Source organism: Nannospalax galili, unplaced genomic scaffold (genome assembly GCF_000622305.1).
Source record: "Nannospalax galili isolate Female #2095 unplaced genomic scaffold, S.galili_v1.0 scaffold429, whole genome shotgun sequence".
Classification (NCBI taxonomy): Eukaryota; Metazoa; Chordata; class Mammalia; order Rodentia; family Spalacidae; genus Nannospalax; species Nannospalax galili.
The window spans coordinates 1,431,119-1,450,561 of NW_008360330.1; the positions used below are offsets into that span (position 1 = coordinate 1,431,119).

Here is a 19,443-nt window from a genome sequence, read left to right on the forward strand (position 1 = left end):
CAGAGGAGAGGCCTTCTCTGGCCACCTGCCTAGTGATTACAGGGAAGGCAAGGGCCCTAGTTTTGGCAGACTTGAACTTAGTCTTTCCTGCAGCTTGTGGCAAAGGAGCCGCAAAAACAGTTTTAGTAACAGCCTTTTGTAGGGAAGAGAGCTCTGAGTTGAGCTCTGCAAACTCTTTTTGCAAAGAAAGAACATCTCTTAAAGCTATAACTTGTTTACTTAGGTCATTTTTAGCTTTTAGAAGGATATCTGTATGGGCAGTGGTTATGGGAAGAACGGGTGCACAGAAGGTCGGTGGGTATGGAGGTAGGGGAGGTGCAGAAGCAACAAGAGGGGGCCAGTCAGGATTATGATATTGGGCAGCCTCTTCTTCTAAGTCGCTCTCCTCAGAGGGGGTTAATCTATCAGGAGGGGAATCTTGTTTCTGAAAAACTGGGAAAGTTAAGTTGGAAAAAGGTTTTTCTTTTTTCTCTACCTTGGGCAATGTTGGATAAAGTTGGGTTGGCCCGCCTGTAGCGGTTGGCTTCGAGGGAGGCATATCGATCATGACTGATGGGTAAGGCGAGGTCTGCTCCTGATGAGCGACACCCTGAGTTACCTTTTGAAGGTTTGTCTTATTAATGGATGACACAGAGGCAGACCGAGAAAGGGGCTTAATGAAATCCTCAGCTAGGGAAATAATTTTACTTTTGTTTTCAGGAGAGTCTTTGAGAAGATCTCGGACTAATGTCCAATAGCTGAAAGTCTGAATGGGAACTGCCTCAGAGCCCTTATCCTTTAATAGTTCATTTAAATACTGTCCCACTTGGTCCCATTTTTTAGGGTTGATTTCAGGACCATCTATAACAAACCAAGGACACTGGTCACTCACAAACACGAAAAAATTTACAAGATCTTTTTTCTTAACTCGGACTCCTCTTTCTCTGAGGGAGGCCTTCAAGTCCCTAATAAAAATAGCCTCCTTAGACAGTTGCTGGCCCACTTTTTGAGACAGAGGCCACTTACTTACCTCAGATCAGCAGCTCCTCATGAGCGGTGAGAGTGCAGATCAAACGACGGCGATCCGGTGCAGTTCCTTTCCCTTGGTCGGAGGCCGTCCTCAAACGTGTACCCGGGTCTGTCTTCAACCGTCTCTGTCTGGCGAGGGTCTGTACCTCGAGCCCCATGTTTAGGCGCCACTTGCCCCCGCCTGCAGGGACCCTGTACAGGTAAAGCTCGAGGGGGACCACTCCCTGAAAGGAAAAACGGGCGTGAAAGAGGAGACGGAGCCCAAGCAAGTCCACTTGTCAAGGGTCGCTTTATTGTATTGCAAGCTTTCCTTATATACAGTTTGTATTTAGAAGGGGTTGAAGAAGTTGGTCAAGAGGTTACAGCATTTTTATGGGTATGGGGTGGGGGACTGAGCAACGTGACTGACCACCAGGTGTTCCAAGAGATTACTGCATGACTTATCTTTTCCGAGAACTGTTTGCAAGGGGAAGAGAAAGATAACCTTGCCATAAATTCTTTCTCAAAGTTACTAGTGCAGGCAGAATGTCCTGCTTAAGTCAACTGTTTGTAGAGCCATATTATATTTTTTGGTAATGAATGTTGTTTCTCCAGCTCCCGACACTTGCATAGGTCTTGTACATGCTGCCAAAAGTACTATGGGTTCATATGTGTAACTGCCCTATTGTCCCTGGAACACACAATTTCCACATATTCATCCACAATGAATGTATGAAACCTTGGCTTTTATAATCTTCCTGCTCCCTCTTCCACAATGATCTCTGAGCCTTGGGAGGAGAGGGTGTGATATACGTGTCCCATTTAGGGTTGAGCACTTTGCAATATCATATGCCCTGCATGTTGACCAATTGTGGGTCTGTGTGTTAATTGCCATCTGCTGCAAGAAGAAGCTTCACTGGTGAGAGTTGAAAGATGTACTAATCTATGGATATAGCAAGTCACCAGGAATCGGTTTAATATTATGCCTATTGCACAAAGTTTTCCCCTGCCTCCTGAGAGACACAGATCCACTCTCTGGTATTTCAGGGTCTCAAGGTCCTAACGTGGATTGACAAAACTGACGTGATACATTCTATTTGGGTTTTAGCATGGTTTATGACTTCCAGGAAAGGGTGACTTACAAAGGCATGAACTCCCATGGCCCATCTTCTACATTTTGGCTAAGCTTTGAGATCCATGCCACAAATGCCACTCAGTCTGTGCGCCTTCTCCCCCATGGTTTGCCTGCTATGTTTAGAACTGGCAACTACACCAGGCGTGGTGGTGCATGCCTTTAATCCAAGCACTTGGGAGGCAGAGGCAGGTGGATCTCTGTGAGTTCAAGGCCAGCCTGGTCTACATAATGAGTTCCAGGACAGCTGGGGCTATAGGGAGACCCTGTCTCAAAAAGACCAAAAAAGAAAAAAAAAACCCAAACAAACAAAAATGGCAACTACCCCTCCCCTTTTTCCCAGTGTGCTCAGCATTTCTCAGCATCTCTCAGCATTGGTCTCTAGACACGCCCCCTCAGAGTCTCTGGGAGTTCACTTCTACCTTCCTCAGAAGATACATCTACCCAACATGTCTATTTGCCAGAATAATAGTAGTAGGTTCTCCTCTATTGCCTGTGACCTGTCTAGCCGTAGGTTCCTAGGCCTAATATCAGTGCCAGGTATGGTCTCCATCTTGTAAAATGGGCCTTAAATCCAATCAGAAAGTGGTTGATTGCTCCCATAACATTCATGCCACTGTTGTACCAGTGGGCATATTTTGCTAAACCAATTGTTAAAGCTTGCAGCTGGGTAAGACTGATGATTACTTTGCTCTTCTGGTAGCATGCATAGCACCCTCCAGCACTATGAAAGCTAGGCAGTAGAGATGAGACTCTGAGGTCAGCACTATCTTTATTTCTCCCTGTTTGTCCTATGACACTTATAATGTCTTCAGCAATAGGGTCTTACTGTCAAGTTCTGGAGGACAGCCACAGCTTTGATCTTCAAAAGTTTTGAGAAACTTCCTTTGAGTGACTCTGATTCATTCCTTCACTCAATGCATTTTCACTGAGCACCTACCATGTGCCAGGTGCTGTTCTAGGTTCTGATAAAAATGTACTGCCTTCATCTTTCCCTGAACCCCTGGGGAAAAATCCAGATAGGTGGGACATTGGCATACAGTTGTTATTGCAGAAACAACAGGCTGTCTACCCTGTTTGAGTGGTAGGAATAGGTAGGCTAGTGCAGGTCAGCCTTGAGAACTATGGCAGCTTTCCAGGCAGACCTGTGATCACCTTTGTCAGTGCCCTCTTCCTCTGTAGTTAATAATTGGATTTTGTTGATGATTTTATCCTAGGGGAATGCACACCGTGGGGAACCCTGAAGGTGTCTTAGAATGAAAGAAAGGACTGGTTCTAGAATATGGGCTTGGGTTAGATAATCTAGGGATGCAGAGGTTTGCTTTGGATCAGATGCTGTCGAGAAGTGGGGGTAAGTGTAGTTGGGCAGCCTAATGAATCTCTTCTAGACAGAAGGCTGACTAGGGGGAGGCTAAAGCTGTGATTAGAAAGAAGTAGGTATCATGCCTATTAGTCAGGAGAGGGGATATTTAGTCATTCATGTGGACAATAGTCCTGTTTTTCTCTCTGTTCAGACATGATCACAGAAGTGATTTGTTTTTGTCTTGATTGTGCATGTTTGAAGAATGGCCTTGGCTGATGCTACTGTTCTGTGAAACGGTTTATGAGCAAGGAAGAACACCAAGCCTAGCCAGGCCAACTCCTGGCTAGCAGAGGCTGCTTTTGTCAGTGACTGCATCTGCTACAGGCAGGATAGTGTCCAGACTCCCAGGGAAAGGCAGGGACATCTGTTCTGAGAGCAATAGCAACCCTTCTTGGTGACTTGCTCCCTTCTTGGGATTTGTAGATTCTTGCTAGTGTGAGGTTTGTTTTTCTGTTTAATCCTATTCAAATTCAAATCCTTTTTGGTCTTTTTCCTTCCTCAGAGGAGCCTTAGACTAAGCAGCACCTACTCAGATCTTGAACATCCTCATTAAATCTTTCCTTTTTATTTGTAAATCCTCCCCAAATCTCTGAAGGAACTCTTCTCCAATCCTTGAAACACCTTCATTACTTTCCTGTTGACCGCTCCTTAGGGATTCCCTTTTTTCAAAGAAGTCTTACAGCAGAACTTGGGAGTTGGTAGGTAGAAACTGCAGGCGAGAGAGAAAAGACTTTGGGAGGCTCCTTATCTATAGCAGAGAGAATCAGAGAACTGCCAGCCAAAGGACCTTGAGTTCACTGAGTTTCTATCCTGCCTGATGCATTAAGTTCCCTGTCACACGGTCTTAACAAGTGGTCACCTAGGACCGAGGGGATGTACCTCTGAGGTGGAGGTGATGTGACCTTGGAGGGAGACAGGCTGAGAGTCTTGGACTTGTCTTCCCTGTCTCAAACTTTAGGATCAGGCTTCATCAGCCTGATAAACAACTGCTGCAGTTCAAAGTGTTTCCCATAGCCCCCAGTTGTCTTCTCCCCAGAGTCTTTCCTTAGAGCTATTCCTTTCTATCAGGCATATTTTCATGATTTTTCTCCCCAAATGATGGGGCAAATGTTTAACCCTAGGTACTTTACTGTGAACAAAGTATATAATGACCCATATTCATAAGACAGGAAGATGGAGCAGCACGAGTACACTGGGATCCTGGTAAAGTTCTCACATTTGGTAGAAGGTGTAGGAAAGATACAGAGAAGGACCAAGTTTAAAATACCGGCTTTATAGTTCTGCCTTGAGTTAATCTATAGAGAATTGGAGCCCTGAGGGCTGTAATTTGCGAGTTCCAGAAAGGAGCTGGTTATGTTAGAAATGCTATCCCACTGAAAATTTGAAATGTATTGCCCATTTCATATGTACCTCTTCCTGAAGCAGTTACCAAGGACTGGGACTCTGTAGCCAGAGGGTGAATGTTAGTACAGAACAGGCTGAGCCTTGGGTTGGGCATTGTAGAGCAGCTGTGTCTTGGCCAGAGTCTGTATTGCAGGCTTCTGGTGCCTAGTGGGAGGAGGAGCTGAGTCTTTCTAGGAAAAGTCTGTCCTCCATGGAGAATCTGAACACCAACAGCTAGCTGTTACCTTGGTAAGATCCCTGTTAAAGATCATGTTCAGGGGCTGAAGCCAGCTCTCAGTGTGTCAAGAAAAGAAGATGACTTAGCCCATAGCCTGTTTCAGACCTTTGTGACCTCTGCACTTAACTACTTTCTCTTGCCTTCTCTGATTGGTGCCCTAGATCTTGCTGTGGTGGGCACTGCCTGGGTAAACGAAGAAACTGAGACTTCCCTTGATGTGGAATGGGAGAACCCGCTGACTGAGGTGGACTATTACAAGCTGCGGTATGGCCCCTTAACAGGGCAGGAGGTGAAAGAAGTCACTGTGCCTAAGAGCCGTGATCCCAAGAGTCGATATGACATCACTGGTAAGAGCCAGCTCTGGGGATGCCAGATGATTGCTGTGGATGCTGTGGTGGAGACTGTACACAGTTGTCCTGGGTCTTAGGGACCACACCTTAATCCTGACCTTTGGAACAGTCAGGCACAAGCCTGCTCTGGGGACCTGTAGTCTCTACTCCAGCATTTCAGGGCTAGAATCCCAGGGCACCTCATGAACAATACACTTCTGAAGTGTCCCTTCCAAGTCTGCATACTTTTGAAAGTCCTGTGTATGTCTTAGGATGTATTTGATGATATACAGATATTTCTTTCTATCGGAGGAATGTGGTGTGTGTGTGTGTGAGAGAGAGAGAGAGAGAGAGAGAGAGATTGTTTTGCTGAGTGCCATCCCTAGAAGGCTTGTGTTAGGCATGGGGTGTGGATCTCTTCTTAAATGACTGAATTAATGCTTCTAAGACCTGAAACTAAGGAAATGGGTATGTAAGGATAGACTTGAGTTTTGTAATGCTTGAAGTTTATACAATTTTGAAGGCCCTTTTTAAAAGAAAAGTAATACAGTATAGACACAGGTCCAGGGAAGAAACCCATCTAAGTGAGGGCTCCTGAAGCTTGTTGGCTTCATGGTCAGTGCCCTGGGGCCTCATTCTCATGAGTACCCACTTCCTCAGTTCCTTTTTGAGAGAATATCTTGGGGGCTGTCAATATTCATGGAGTGGAGAATGAGCATGTGACCCTTATAAATGCTGCTGTTTGTTTTCATTTGCTGTTGGAATCTGAATATTTGTCATGAGGAACATTCAAGTTGTTTCCACAGAGAAATAACTTAGCTTAGATTTTTCCCTTTTTCTTTTTTCTTCTAATTATTACAATAAGACAGATTTTGAGGGGATCTGGTTGTTAGGAGCTGGAGAACATTTGGAACTATAAATAAAATTGGAAATAAATACTAGATGGCCTACCAAAGAACAGGAGCTCCAAGGACTTCATGCCATCTGGTCTATCCCTCCTCCTGACTAGTAGGCCTTGGGTAATGCTTCATAGCCCAATGATCCCAGGGCTCTTGATGTGCTTCTACTGTTAGGTTTGGGGCTTAAACCTAAATATTCCCTTCATAAGAGAAATCCAGGGAAAAGCAATGTGGGAGTGGGAGTCTGGAGCATGTTCTCACACCCATCCTGGTTGTTTATTTCTAGGTCTGAAGCCTGGAACGGAATATAAAATCACAGTTGTCCCCATAAGAGGTGACTTGGAAGGGAAGCCGATTCTCCTGAATGGCAGGACGGGTATGAACAATCATCTTCACATTCTCATATATTTTTTTGTCTGACTCCTCTCTGGGTAACAGTTCTGGGATTTGCATGTAAAGATTCTACCCCTTTATGGATGGACAGCTATACTGGGGGGGGGGCGCAGAAGAGGAGAAACAAGTTTTTAGTATTTAAATTTTGCCATAGGAAAATCTTATTTAAATTCTTTGCCATAGAATAATCTTCCCCAGGATCATGGACTCAAGGAAAGAGACTATCTGACACTTTGTACTTACTTCAGTGGTTTCAGTCACTGGATTACTGTTTTAAAGCATTTATTACCTTAGGCCTATGTGTATAGCTCTGCATTACATAAGGACAGATGATCTATACTATTTTTCTTGCTGTATTTCTATTTTTTCCTAATATCCACAATCAAACAGTCTGCTTTAAAATGTCAAATGATATTAAAGACCTTCACATGGAAGTCATGATATAGTTAGCATCTGAGCATTGAGAGTATTTTTAATAAAATGTTACAAATTAATAATTTATCATTTATTATCCAGAAGAGAATTTGAAAACATTGCAGGCTTAAATACATATTGAGTTGTGAGTTTTCTATGATAACTCTGTTCTTGCCTGAACAGGTTGGGATCCTGTAACACAGAACCTAATGGAACTGGTAGAGGTTGATGGTTAGAGACTGCAAAGAAGAGATCTTGAAACTTTGAGTTTTTCTTTAAAAGTGGTTTAGTTCTTTCCAGTTCAGTCTTAGAAGTGGCAGTTGGGCTATAGTAACAGGGTGAGATGCTGAGACGAATTCACTATTCCAGCTCTTCGACAGGTCCTTGAACTATTAAAGAGTTAGAGCCAGGTAGTTATAAAGGACAAGGTGTAATTTAATTTATAAACTAGACAAGATGGACTAAGTAATGGGTTGAATAATGGGTTAATGAAATATTTTAGTGAGTTAGAAAATGGCAAGTACATCTCCTGCGTCCAGAAGCTTTATCTGAAGCTCGATTGAGAGGTTACAGATTGATGAGTGTTTGCTATGTGCTAGGCATCAAACTCCTGAGCACTTTTCATGAATTATATCATTTAGTTCTTATAGTGAGTCTATGGAGGAGTTACTACAATTATTTCTATGTCATATGAAGTTCAGAATTACCCAGCCAGGAAATGACAGAGGTGGTATTTGAATGCCGGAGATGTAGCTCTAAGCCTTTAACCTTAGTCACAGAGGCAAAGTGCTTCCCATTTTGACCCTTCTGTAAGAGATGAATATGTTTTCTTCTCTTATGTAATCAACACAACATACAACACTTCATTTCTGGTCATTAAAATGTGTGTGTGGCTTATTCCCTGTATTCTAAGCAGTTCTCCATCAGACACTGACTAGGTGTCCTAGAAGTCAATTCGATTCTGAAACTATCTACTGGAAATAGTGTTAGATCCAAAGGCTGAGGGATCAGAATTTAAAATGGACTCAGAAGGAAGATCGAGGACTATTTTATTAGAGCTTGCAAGAAAAACAACAAGGAAGGCAAGCTGTAAATCTCAGCAGCTCTAGGGAGGAGGGAAATGGAGAAGAGGAAAAGAGAAAGCCTTTTTGAGTTCGGGTCCAAGAAAGCTGGCACGTTCAGCAATAGAGGTTGGCAACTAACTAACTGCATGGTAGAAGGGTAGGGATGCTCCTGAGAGTGAGAAAGCCCAGAGTGTCAGGGAAAGCATGCTTAGGCTTTTGGCTGGTATTCAAAAGGAGATTAAAAACAATGAAAAGGAAAAGTTGTGCTTTTTGAGTTAGAACTCAGCAGACAAGCTTAGCAGTGCTTGCATGACAGAGGCTCCATAGGCAACTTCCTGGGAGGAGGAGCTTCCATGAAGGGTAAGAACCCTTTCTCATTAAGGGCATAATTATTCCTCTCATGCCTTTAGCATGTCTTCAGGTGAATCAGCCTTCCTGTGGGGCAGTCTCTTGTTCAGGTGATTTACAGGCCCAGCTGGATTAACTCTTAAGGGAGAAGACAATAGTTTGTAATGTTATCATCACTACAGCAGATCAGAATGCCATGCCTCCACCCAGGACCAGCAGTAGAACTCAGATTTTATTCTTTTGACCAGAAGGAAGCTGCTTTCCCTAATGTGCTTAAGGAAGTCCTGGCGCTTCCTTCTTTTCATATTGAATTTTAAATCCTGAGGAGCAGCAACTGTGAAACTTTTCTAATGTTACAAGGAAACTAGAGCTGCGGTCCAAAGCATGAAGGAGGAGTCAATCCTCACTGGCCTAACAAACCTGATAATCCTTGTCATAAAACTTCTACTTCTTGACTGAAGCCTTTTATAATCACATTAAATGTCACCCATCACTGCCTCTGAGTTCTTAGAACGATTAATTGCATGTGGCCTTGAATTGGTAGTTAACCTTTCAAGTATATTATCCCAACTAGACTATTAGCATCCGAGAAGTGTTTTTATTGTCAATTATATCCTAAACTCAGGATGAGATATTTAATTAGATTGCAAATAAATCTTTGTGGTGTGCTCTACTAAAAGAAAAAAGAAAAAGATACTATAATTTCTAAGGTCAGAAATAATCTCAGACCTGATTGAATCGATTAGTAAATTTAGGAGAAAAAAAAATCTGTTTTCTCCCAACATTTTACATCTCACAATATAGGAAAAGACAGAGGAATTTAAGAATAATAGCATATGGCCATGTAGGGAGAGAAGGATGTAGTTCAGTTATTTTCCATTTAACAAGTCAGCCACTGGAACTTGTTAAATCAAAATTCTTAAAACTGAAGGATTTCTAAATAAAAGAGTTTATTGAGCTGTTACAGCTGTTAGACAGAAAACAAAATAAAACCAAAACAAAACTGAGCAGGTCCTTGGACAAGTTCCTGTAACTACAAACAGTAAGGCTAAGCTGCAGCTGGAAACCTGTGGGTGGGACATGGAGCCAAGAATATATTTGTAAAATTCTGGGAAGGAAAGCTTATGTACTTACACTGAATCTACACTGACAATAGGTAAGAGGGATTGGATTATCATTGGCAGCAGTAGTTGTAGCTGAATGTTGTCAGGTCTGCAGCCTGGGGAGCTCTCCCAGGGACCTTTCCTCAGGTGTTGCCAGGATCTTGACATAGACTGCAGAAAAGAATTTGAGGATAAGGCTGTATGAAGCAGAGGGTTTATTAAGGAAAGGATAGTATAAGAGACAGGTATAGGTCTCTCAAGACACAGAGACTAACAATGATTTGACAATAACTACAAAGGATTTTGAAGTTAGATTGGTTCAAGGGTATGATCTATATTTAAATTTAAAATATTAGATAAAAGCATTTTGGTATAACTATTTTTATCTCAAGAATTGTTTTGTTTTTGTTGTTTATAAATAAGATTATGTGAGGTCCAAGTGCCAAAGCCAGGAAAGTAATAGGGTCACTGGAGGCCAGGAGGTTGAGGAGATTGAGAAGAAACATAGGCAGATAAGACATATTTTATTCACCAGCACATAGGCTGTTAGGCAGACACATGGGCTGGCTCACAGGCTGCACAGAGCTATGCACACAGGTCTGTAGATAGACACACACTGGAGGCTGGCAAAGTCAAAGGCTCAGGCCTCTTTTATACAGAATGACACAAACGTGGCATTCTGCAAAAAGTAGTTAGGTAACAGATTGACTCACTGTTTACTTTGGGAGTCCCTGGACATCTGATGTCAGCCATTTTGGGCTGACTTATAGCCCTCTGGATATCTAGCTTTAGCCATCTTGTCTTCATGGCCTTTTGTTTCCTACAGATTATAAAGTGGCTTAAGAGTGCATTCTACAGGTTTAAGATTTTTGAAAAGTGCTGATAAGAAAAACGGGTCAAAAAGTCAAAGAAATTTTTCTTGTATCTAGGTCAAAAGGAGGTCGAGACATGTGCTTTGACTGTAAACTTGGTTCACAGTTTTTTTTCAGATTTTTTTCAGAAAAGCACAGATTTATAAATGAATAAAGAATCCTGCTGAAGTTAGACTCAAAGCCCATGAACATTTGACCTTAAACATGGCTCATTAGCTGTTTTAAAACTCTTGTTTGATGTATCTCTCAGGAAGAGGAATATCGCAGGCAATCTTCACAATAGGGGTGGATGGTGAGGAGCTCCTTTCTCTTCCCACATCCCTTTAATTTTTTCTGTCTTTCTAGCCTGCTTCAGGATTATGCAAAGTGGAGAATGCTTTGGGATAAGAAGGCCATCCATAAGGAGCAGTATCTGTTGTTTCTGGATTAGTTGGTATTAACAGTTCTGAAAGCCAATTAGTAGACAGGGCATGGGAGGCCCTGGTGTTTCTGGAATTTGGGGATCCTTCCATGATCACTAGATGATACAGGGGAAAATGAAATCCCCTTAGGATTCTTAATCTTATTAAAAAAAGAATTTAAGAATGGACTCAAATGGAAGCTTTAGACAGTTTTATTAGAGTTTAAAAAAAAAACAAAACACAAAACCTCCAGGGTAGGCAAGCTGTAAATCTCAGCAGCTGGCAGCAGGAGAATGGAGGAGAGAAAGAGAAAAACCCATTTAAAGCTGGCATGGAAGTTGGACACGTGGCAAACTAGCAGTCACGTGGTGGGGGGGGTAAGCTTCAGAGAAAGAGTAAAGAAACCCCAAATGCTGGGGCAGCCGAAAGTATTAGGGAAAGCGTGCTTAGAAAGGAGATAGAAGAAAAGGAGAGGGAACCTTCTCAGAAAAGCAAAGGCTTGGGGAACTACATGTTTGCTTCCACCCATAAGCAACTGCCTGGTGGGGGTGGATTCGGGGCTGAAAACAATATCACACTAGGAATTCCATTTATCTCTTTAGCATAACTTAAGGTGAACCAGCTTTGCTAAGGGTGGTCCTGTGGCCAGGTGATTAATAAGGCAAATCTGATCTGTTGGGTTTCCACCCAGGCCCTCAAGGAGCCTTTCTTGCTACTTACTGTAACACTAGGCAGTGATCAGATTTAAGTTAAGATTTCTATATAACATTAAAAGAATGTGAAAGAGTTGTTAGCTTCACCCACAGTTGTTAGCTGATTCACTTCCTTTAACATCATACCCCCACTCTTCAGCCTTTCTTTTATCAATCTAATACCAAGAAAGGGTCAGGTCTGACAGAGGTTACCAGGATGACCAGTGTCCAGCGAGTAGGAAGTTGTAGCTGGAGGAGGGAGTTGGGGCCAGGTTGGAGGGAACAGGTCATATAGATGAGGCCACAGCTGTAACTCATCTATGACTTGGCCCACTGCTGCAGCTACTGGAAGATTTTGTTGCATGGAAAAACTGTTTAATGATCCCCACATCCCCTCTTGGCAGGCAGGGAGGTTTTGGTCTTGCAGTGCTGGTTTCTAGCAATGTGGCATTTTGTGGGGGGTCCATCCATGAAGTCTCTCATTCCCAAATCTCAGCATCTGATTGCTATTCTTGTTCTATCCTCAGATTGGTCAGGGTGGAGCCTTCCTCTGGTTTAAATTGTTAAGGAATTGAGAGAGGTGGGGAGGGGTGGAAGGAGGCAGAAAGCCCCGAATTCTAGGCTGGCTCTATCTCTATTGGACTTCTATAGGTTAAACTTCTGGATCTCCAAAAACCTTGGATTATATGATTCTATTTTTCCTTTCTAGTCTTCATAACCAATATATCTTTTCCTGGCTTCCTAACTCAGGTCTGGAAGCTCATTCCACAGAAAAAACCATGTTGGAAAGATGAGTATTACAGAGAAAGAAAGGCTTTATTCAGTGACTCAAAAAGGAAGAAGTGGGAGCTTTCACTTGCAAATCCCATCTCACCTTTTAAGAGTTGAGGCATTAAGTAGGACAAGAATAATAAAGAGGAGAGATACACTAATAAAAAGGAGGAATGCTTGTGTCTTTTCTGGGAATCTTCCAGAAACTCAGGTACCACCTCTTTTTATGGTCTGCTATTTCCATTGTGGCATCCACTAGGCTTCTTTGACTTTGAAGAGGACAAGAAAGACTTAGTGAGTCTAAATCAAGTTAATCCTGTCTCAAATTATATTATTACATAACCCAAATTATATATAATTATATTATTATATATCCAAATTATATATTACAATTTTAGATAAAACACTTCTTAAATAATCAACATGTCTACATGCAGAGCAGAGTAGAATCTGACCCAAAGGTTAAAGCATCGAAGAGGACAGACGAAACGCTAAGACAGACAGCAAGCCTTTCTGCCCACTCTTGTCACCCATCAGACTTAGGCAGTTAGAAGCAGAAAGCCAGTGTCCTTAGCAAAAGTCATCTTCAAGTCTTTGAAAAGCAGCCTAGGCAACTATTACCATTGTAACCCACATATTAGATGTGTTTTCTGTAGCAAAGCTAGTGGAGAACTACAATGTTAACTTAGCTGGACTATGTGATCTACCAAGCTGGTGATTTTTAAGTCAAGGGCAATTGATGTTGAGGATTTGTTTAGTGTTTTCCTTGGTAATGACTCCATCTCTTTAGTACTCTGGTACTGCTCAGGAAAAGGATCCTCAAGGCTGAATGTGATGGATCTCTCAGCATACATAGGTACCTTTGACCTTACCAAATCACTGGCCTATGCTATGTGCCCTTGAGCTAGGGACCAAGCACCACCGATCTGGGACAGGGTGAAGAGGTGAGAGGCACTGCTAGAATCCTGGATTCTAGAGATGTGGGTCACTCTGAAGAGGGTGAGGGCTCGGAACCTCAGGAGCAGTACTGTTAGGGTCCTGCACTCCTCTCTTGCTTCCTTAGTTTTCCATTCTTGTTTCATCACTGATTTCCTGAGACAGATACATTGCCTCGTTAGACTCTCACTGTCCCTTCTTATCAAGCACAGTATCATTTTTTTCTTTTTTAAAAAAAATTTATTTATTAATTTTATGTGTATGTGTCTATAACCTGCATGTAGGTAAGTGCACCCATGTTGTACAATGCCTATGGAGGTCAGAAGAGCCTGTCAGATCCCCTGGGGCTGGAGTTACGGACAGTTGTTAGCTGCCATGTGCTGGGATTTGAACCCAGGTCTTCTGCAAGAACAACCAGTGTTCTTAACCTCTGAGCCATCTCTCCAGCCCCAGTATAATTTCTTATACAGAAAGGGATAAGAGGGCAGGGAGGAAGTCCTCCCTATTGTGTGTGTACTTTGTTTTGGGTATCTCCATAGAACGTTCTCAAGCTTCCTGGGGTTCTGATTTGGGCTCTGTAGTTTTCTGCATACTGATTGCCCCTCTTTCATTCCATGGGATACCCTTTTCTAGTAAGATATGTCCAGCGCTCCAACAGCCCAAGACCCTTTTCTCTATTTAGTAATCTCCCAGTTTCTAATTTAGTACTGCTATGTGATTTCAGATTATAGTAACTTTTCAGAGAACATTTTATTTTACTTACAATTTACTATTAGTAGTGATTCCATATTGATTGATGGGATGTCATATTGGGATCTACCCAAATGAATTCAATTTAACTTTATTATTGCTGGAAAGATAGTTTTTAAATAAGGTCCCATTCTGAGGTACAAGGCAAAGCATTTTAATATGTTTCATTAGAAAAGGAGGACAAGACAAGTTCAGCCCATAACACTGATGAATCCTTGGCTCCAAGTAGACATTCAAAGGTTGTTTGTGGAGTGGGCCAGAGACTAATATTTACTACCTGAGTGATCATAACAAGTTATCTAACCTGTCTGAGTCTGGCATATAGTTGCTTCTCTAAAAGGGGTGACCTTTATTAGTTTTCCAAACTAGTGGGACATTTGGTAAATGCCTTGTATTTTTACTATGAGATTTGATAACTAAAAAGCACATGACTCTTGGTGTGTGCTCCGCAAATGGCAGTTAATTTACTAAATGAAATATGAACTGCCTCTGGTAACAGAACACATCTCATCTTTCCATGCAAATAAAACATTACCCTTGTGTTTGATAAAGGTGCACCATGGTTGCAAAATGAGGTTGAAAAATGAGACTATGTGAGGTTGTGACTCCTCTCTCAAGAATCTTTGGCTAAGAAACCAAGAGTAGCATGGGGGGAAAAGGAAAACTGTCTAGGTACTAAAAAGCAGTTCTGTGGCTATTTACTTAAAAGGATGTAGGTCTATATGCAGAGGGCATTCTGGTGGCATGTCTCAGTTTGGTTCTGTTTAGCATCTTAATCAGTGGCCTTGATGGATGTTCACAGATGGTTTACTTATAAAGTTCTCCAGTGACAAGAAGCTAGACAGAAAAGTGGGCAAATTGGGCTAAAGACTAGATTTAAAAATGGCACTTACTGGGGCTGGAGAGATGGCTCAGTGGTTAAGAACACTGATTGTTCTTGCAGAAGACCCAGGTTCGAATCCCAGCATCCACGTGGCAGCTAACAACTGTCCGTAACTCCAGTCCCAGAATCCGATGGCCTCTCCTGTCCTCCACGGGCATTGCACGACAAGGGTGCACTTACCTACATGCAGGCAATACACTCATACACATAAAATAAAAATAATAAATAAAATTTTTTTTTTTAATGTAACTTACAGGGGCTGGAGAGATGGCTCAGTGGTTGGGAGCACTGACTGCTCTTGCAGAGAACCTGGGTTTGATTCCCAGCACCCACATGGTGGCTATGAACCATCCTTAACTCCAGTTCCAGGGGACTCTGATGCCCTATTCTGACCTCTACAGCATTGCACGACACAGGTGCACTCACATACATGCAGACAATACACTCATACACATAAAATAAAAATGATAAAATATTTTTAAAAATAAAATAAAAAATGGAACTTACAAGATAATTCTAACAAGGATAAATGTTGGGTCAGAACATTATTATACATTCAAACGAATGGGGATAATGGAGCTTAACATGGAAGCCCTCAGTCTTTAATGTGCATCAGAGTCACTTGAGAACTTGTTTATGTGTTTACTAATGTAATTTTATGAGACAAGGCCTTGCTCCATAGTCCAGTCTGATGTTGAACTTACTATGTATCCTAGATTTACCCTGAATTCACGTTCCTCCTGCTTCAGCCTCCCAAGTTTTGGGATTTCAGGCATGTACCACCACAACCAACATGCTTGTTTAAAAAATAGGAAGGTATGTGTGGTGGTACCTGTCTCTAATCCCAACATTCAGGAGGCTTAGGCAGATGAATTGTGAGTTCAAGGCCAGCCTGGGCTATAAAGTAAGACCCTACACTCCTCAAAAACAGCTAAAATTAGAGATAGACTCATCTGAGACCTTCTGAAGGGGAATCTCTGGTGGTGGTACTTAGCAGGTACCTAGTGTTGGCAAAGGTTTAAAACCCCAAAGGTTGACAAAGGTTAGTAAGCACTGTGAAAAAAATGAGGGACTTTCTATGGCCTTAGGCACAGCATGTTATTGGGAAGCATGTGTGTGTCCAGGATATGACTGACAAATTGTTCTGAATATCAACCTTACATAACCAAGGATTTCTGCTTTACTGCTAAGTGCTGTTACATAATGAATATGCAATGAATTGTTCTGGGAAAAAAGAAAGGAACATTATATAGGTAGATGTAAGTGGCAGATCCTAGAAACTATAATTTGGGAGGAACAGAAAAATTGAAACAACAGAATTGTTTTGATTTGGGAGAATTGGAAAGGGGAACGATAACTACTCTTGGATACTTGCTGAGTGATCTCCTGGAAGAGGACTTAGAGGTATTCCATCTGCTTACCTGTGGTAGACATTTTGAAAGCGTTAAACATCATAGCAAGTGCTAGTAAGTGAAAGCAACGATTACTTCTTAGGGTGTTTATTAGCTATACCTAAAGGGGTTTTCTCTAATGTGTCTAGTAATCTGAAAATAGAGTAGATTGTTTTATCTATCAGGGACTGCTTCTCAGCTTAGGGTTCAAGCAGAGGCTAATTGTCCACCTGTCATGGTTAATGGAGAGACCCTCTTGCATGTGTAGACCACTGACCTGGATATTAAAGTAACTGTGATCTTGACCAGCCGAATGGTTTCTCTAATTTTTCTTTCTCATGTATTTTTATGAAGAAATTGATGGTCCAACCAATGTGGTCACTAATCAAGTGACAGAAGACACAGCATCAGTTTCCTGGGACCCAGTGAGGGCTGACATAGACAAGTATATGGTGCGCTATATCTCCCCTGATGGGGAAACCAAGGAGAAGGCGGTACCCAAGGACCAGAGCAGCACCATCCTGACTGGCCTGAAGCCAGGAGAGGCATACAAAGTCTTCGTGTGGGCTGAGAGGGGAAGCCAAGGCAGCAAGAAAGCGGACACTGAGGCCCTCACAGGTAACTGAAGGATGGAGAATATGATAGGTTTCTTTGGGGTTAGGAGAAGGTTGCTTTTCAGTGAGGAGATCATTGGCACTTGGCGTCAGCTCTTTTGTTTTCAGGGTTGGGGGAGTATTTGCAAAAGCAATTTTGAATGTCATATTTATGATTTTTTTCCTTTGAAACTTCAAACTTCAAAGAAGAGATGAGACTTTATTCAATAGACAGGTCATACTTATTTAGGATGGAATTCCATATACATCTTTCTTGGAATAGAGTAACACATTCTAATTTTAATTTTTTAAAATATAAATACTCAAAACATTAGGCTGACTGTAAATTTGAATGCATACCTCAGTGTGCAGTGGTGGTAGAGGCACTTAGCCTAGAGTCTGGAGCTCTCTCTTTTTTAAAAATATTTTATTTATTATTTTTATTTTATGTGTATGAGTGTATTGCCTGCATGTGTGTTAGTGCACCCGTGTTACACAATGCCCACAGAGGACAGATGAGGCCATTGGATCCCTTAGAACTGGAGTTATAGACAGTTGTTAGCTGCCATGTAGGTGCTGGGATTCGAAAGCAGGTCTTCTGCAAGAACAACCAGTGTTCTTAACTACTGAACCATCTCTCCAGCCCTGGAGCTCTCTTTTAGAACATGGAAATTGTTTTGCTTCCTGAATCAAGAGTCATTAAATACACTGATTCTGCTTTTAAATGTTCAGAAACACAAAGCGTCCCCAAACTTTGTCCACTTGCTCTGCTCAGCTCAGGCCTGCTGTTGTTCTGATACATAACGGCGTAGTCTGGCCATTCTGTGTGGTTAACCTGCCTTTAGTGCTTCCCTCTCACAGCAGCCTAACTGGAATCTACCTGAGCTTCCAAAACAGTTAACAGGAACTCAGAGGAAAGAATTCACTTATTGTGCCTGGACAGTCACTGAATACAGATTTTTTAGGGAAATGTGTACAATAACTGTGAATATGGTTTCATAAGTTTGTCCGAATTTTAATCTCAGATCTGCCATTTATTAGCCAAATGGCTTTGGGCCAGTTATTTCACTTCTGTTCTTCAATTTCTTATTCATAAAATGGTGCAGGGTTGTCACAGGATTATTGGAAGAGTTGTATGAGTTAATTCATATAAAGTGACAAGTGTTATGTAAATGACACTAGCAATCATTTCTTAGGATGTTAATTGGCATTTGGTCTTGGGATATTTTGTGATGCACAGCCTGCTAGATCTTGGTGGGCTTTAGGGAGATCATCTCTCCTGCCGATAGTAAAGAGATGGTTAGATCTAAATTGGTTTGAAGTCTGGATCAGAAAAGTGTCTCTAAAGGATCAGGTTTTAAACATGTTTGGTTTTGGGGGACCAAATAGTTTCTGTTGTATTTATTCAATTCTAAGAAGTGTGAAAACACCCACTAAGAATAATAAGTAAGGAAATGGGTACAACTACATTCCAGTAAGCCTTTCTTTATAAAGATGTGCAGTGAGTCTATAGATTGACACCTTGGGTTTGTAGTACCCATGACTTTCTGTTCACTGGGATTTTTAGCATGTGGGTCAGCAATAAGACAGTGGGGATTGGTACTAGAGAATAATCTTAACCTCTCTCAGGAGACAATGATGTGAAAACCCCACGATTTGGGAAACCATTGGGGTGTGTGTTATTGCTTCCAAAGGGTTGATCAGGCATGAAGCTGGGCTCTGCAGGGAATAAAGATAAAGGACATGGTTTATGCCCATATGATGTTCACAGTCCTCTGGGTAGGGAGACAGTACAACAGATAAACTACAATGAGTTCTGTTTCAGAGGAAACAAATATCGTTGGAACTGTGGGGACCTAAAGAAGGGCCTCCAGAGCTGGGGTGGGAGAGAGACCATAGCAGACTGCCAGGAGCGGTGACACCTGAACAGAGCCTGGAAAGGCAGATGGGAGCTAGCCGTGGAGGTGGCATGTGCAGAGGCCTCATTAGGTAATCTCAAATTTCTTATGATGGGTAGGTCTGTGAAGTAGTACAATAGCAAAGGATGAAGCTGGAGTGCTAAGGCCAGGTCAGTGTCCCAGGAGTTATATCCTCTGTCTTTCCATGACAGATGCCAGTGCTATAGTCTGAACTCTGTGCTTCTCCAGGCCAGTCATATTCCACTGAGCGGGCCTGGCAAGTGGTGGTGTGCAGGCTGAAATGCATTTGCTTTCCCAGAACACTCTTGAAGGAATGGTTCTTAAATCAGGGCAATAAAGGCATCATTTTAAGCCATGTACCAAATTGATTGCAATTTTGACTCTAAGGAAGAAGTGATATTTCGTACCTCAAATGCCATTACTAATAACAACTCATATAAGCATTTACCATGCAACAGTTCATTTGGTATTTATGGTGGCGTATGAGGTTGGTACTGCTATTTCCTTCTTTGTAGATGTGTGGGGGCAGAAATTTAAGTTATACAATTTATCCCAAGCAAGGAACTAAAAAAAAAAAAAAAA

General features: G+C 42.0%; 1 protein-coding gene across 2 annotated transcripts in view; it reads left to right on the top strand.

Annotated features, from left to right (window-relative positions):
* The window catches only part of Tnn (tenascin N), a 77,942-nt gene that overhangs the window by 18,724 nt on the left and 39,775 nt on the right, over positions 1 to 19,443 (top strand). For both annotated transcript variants that reach the window (XM_008826104.3, XM_029560203.1), the window contains exons 5-7: positions 5,265 to 5,450; positions 6,618 to 6,707; positions 16,704 to 16,967. In XM_008826104.3, coding sequence (XP_008824326.1) covers positions 5,265 to 5,450; positions 6,618 to 6,707; positions 16,704 to 16,967 — 540 coding nt within the window. The remainder of the gene's footprint in view (positions 1 to 5,264; positions 5,451 to 6,617; positions 6,708 to 16,703; positions 16,968 to 19,443) is intronic.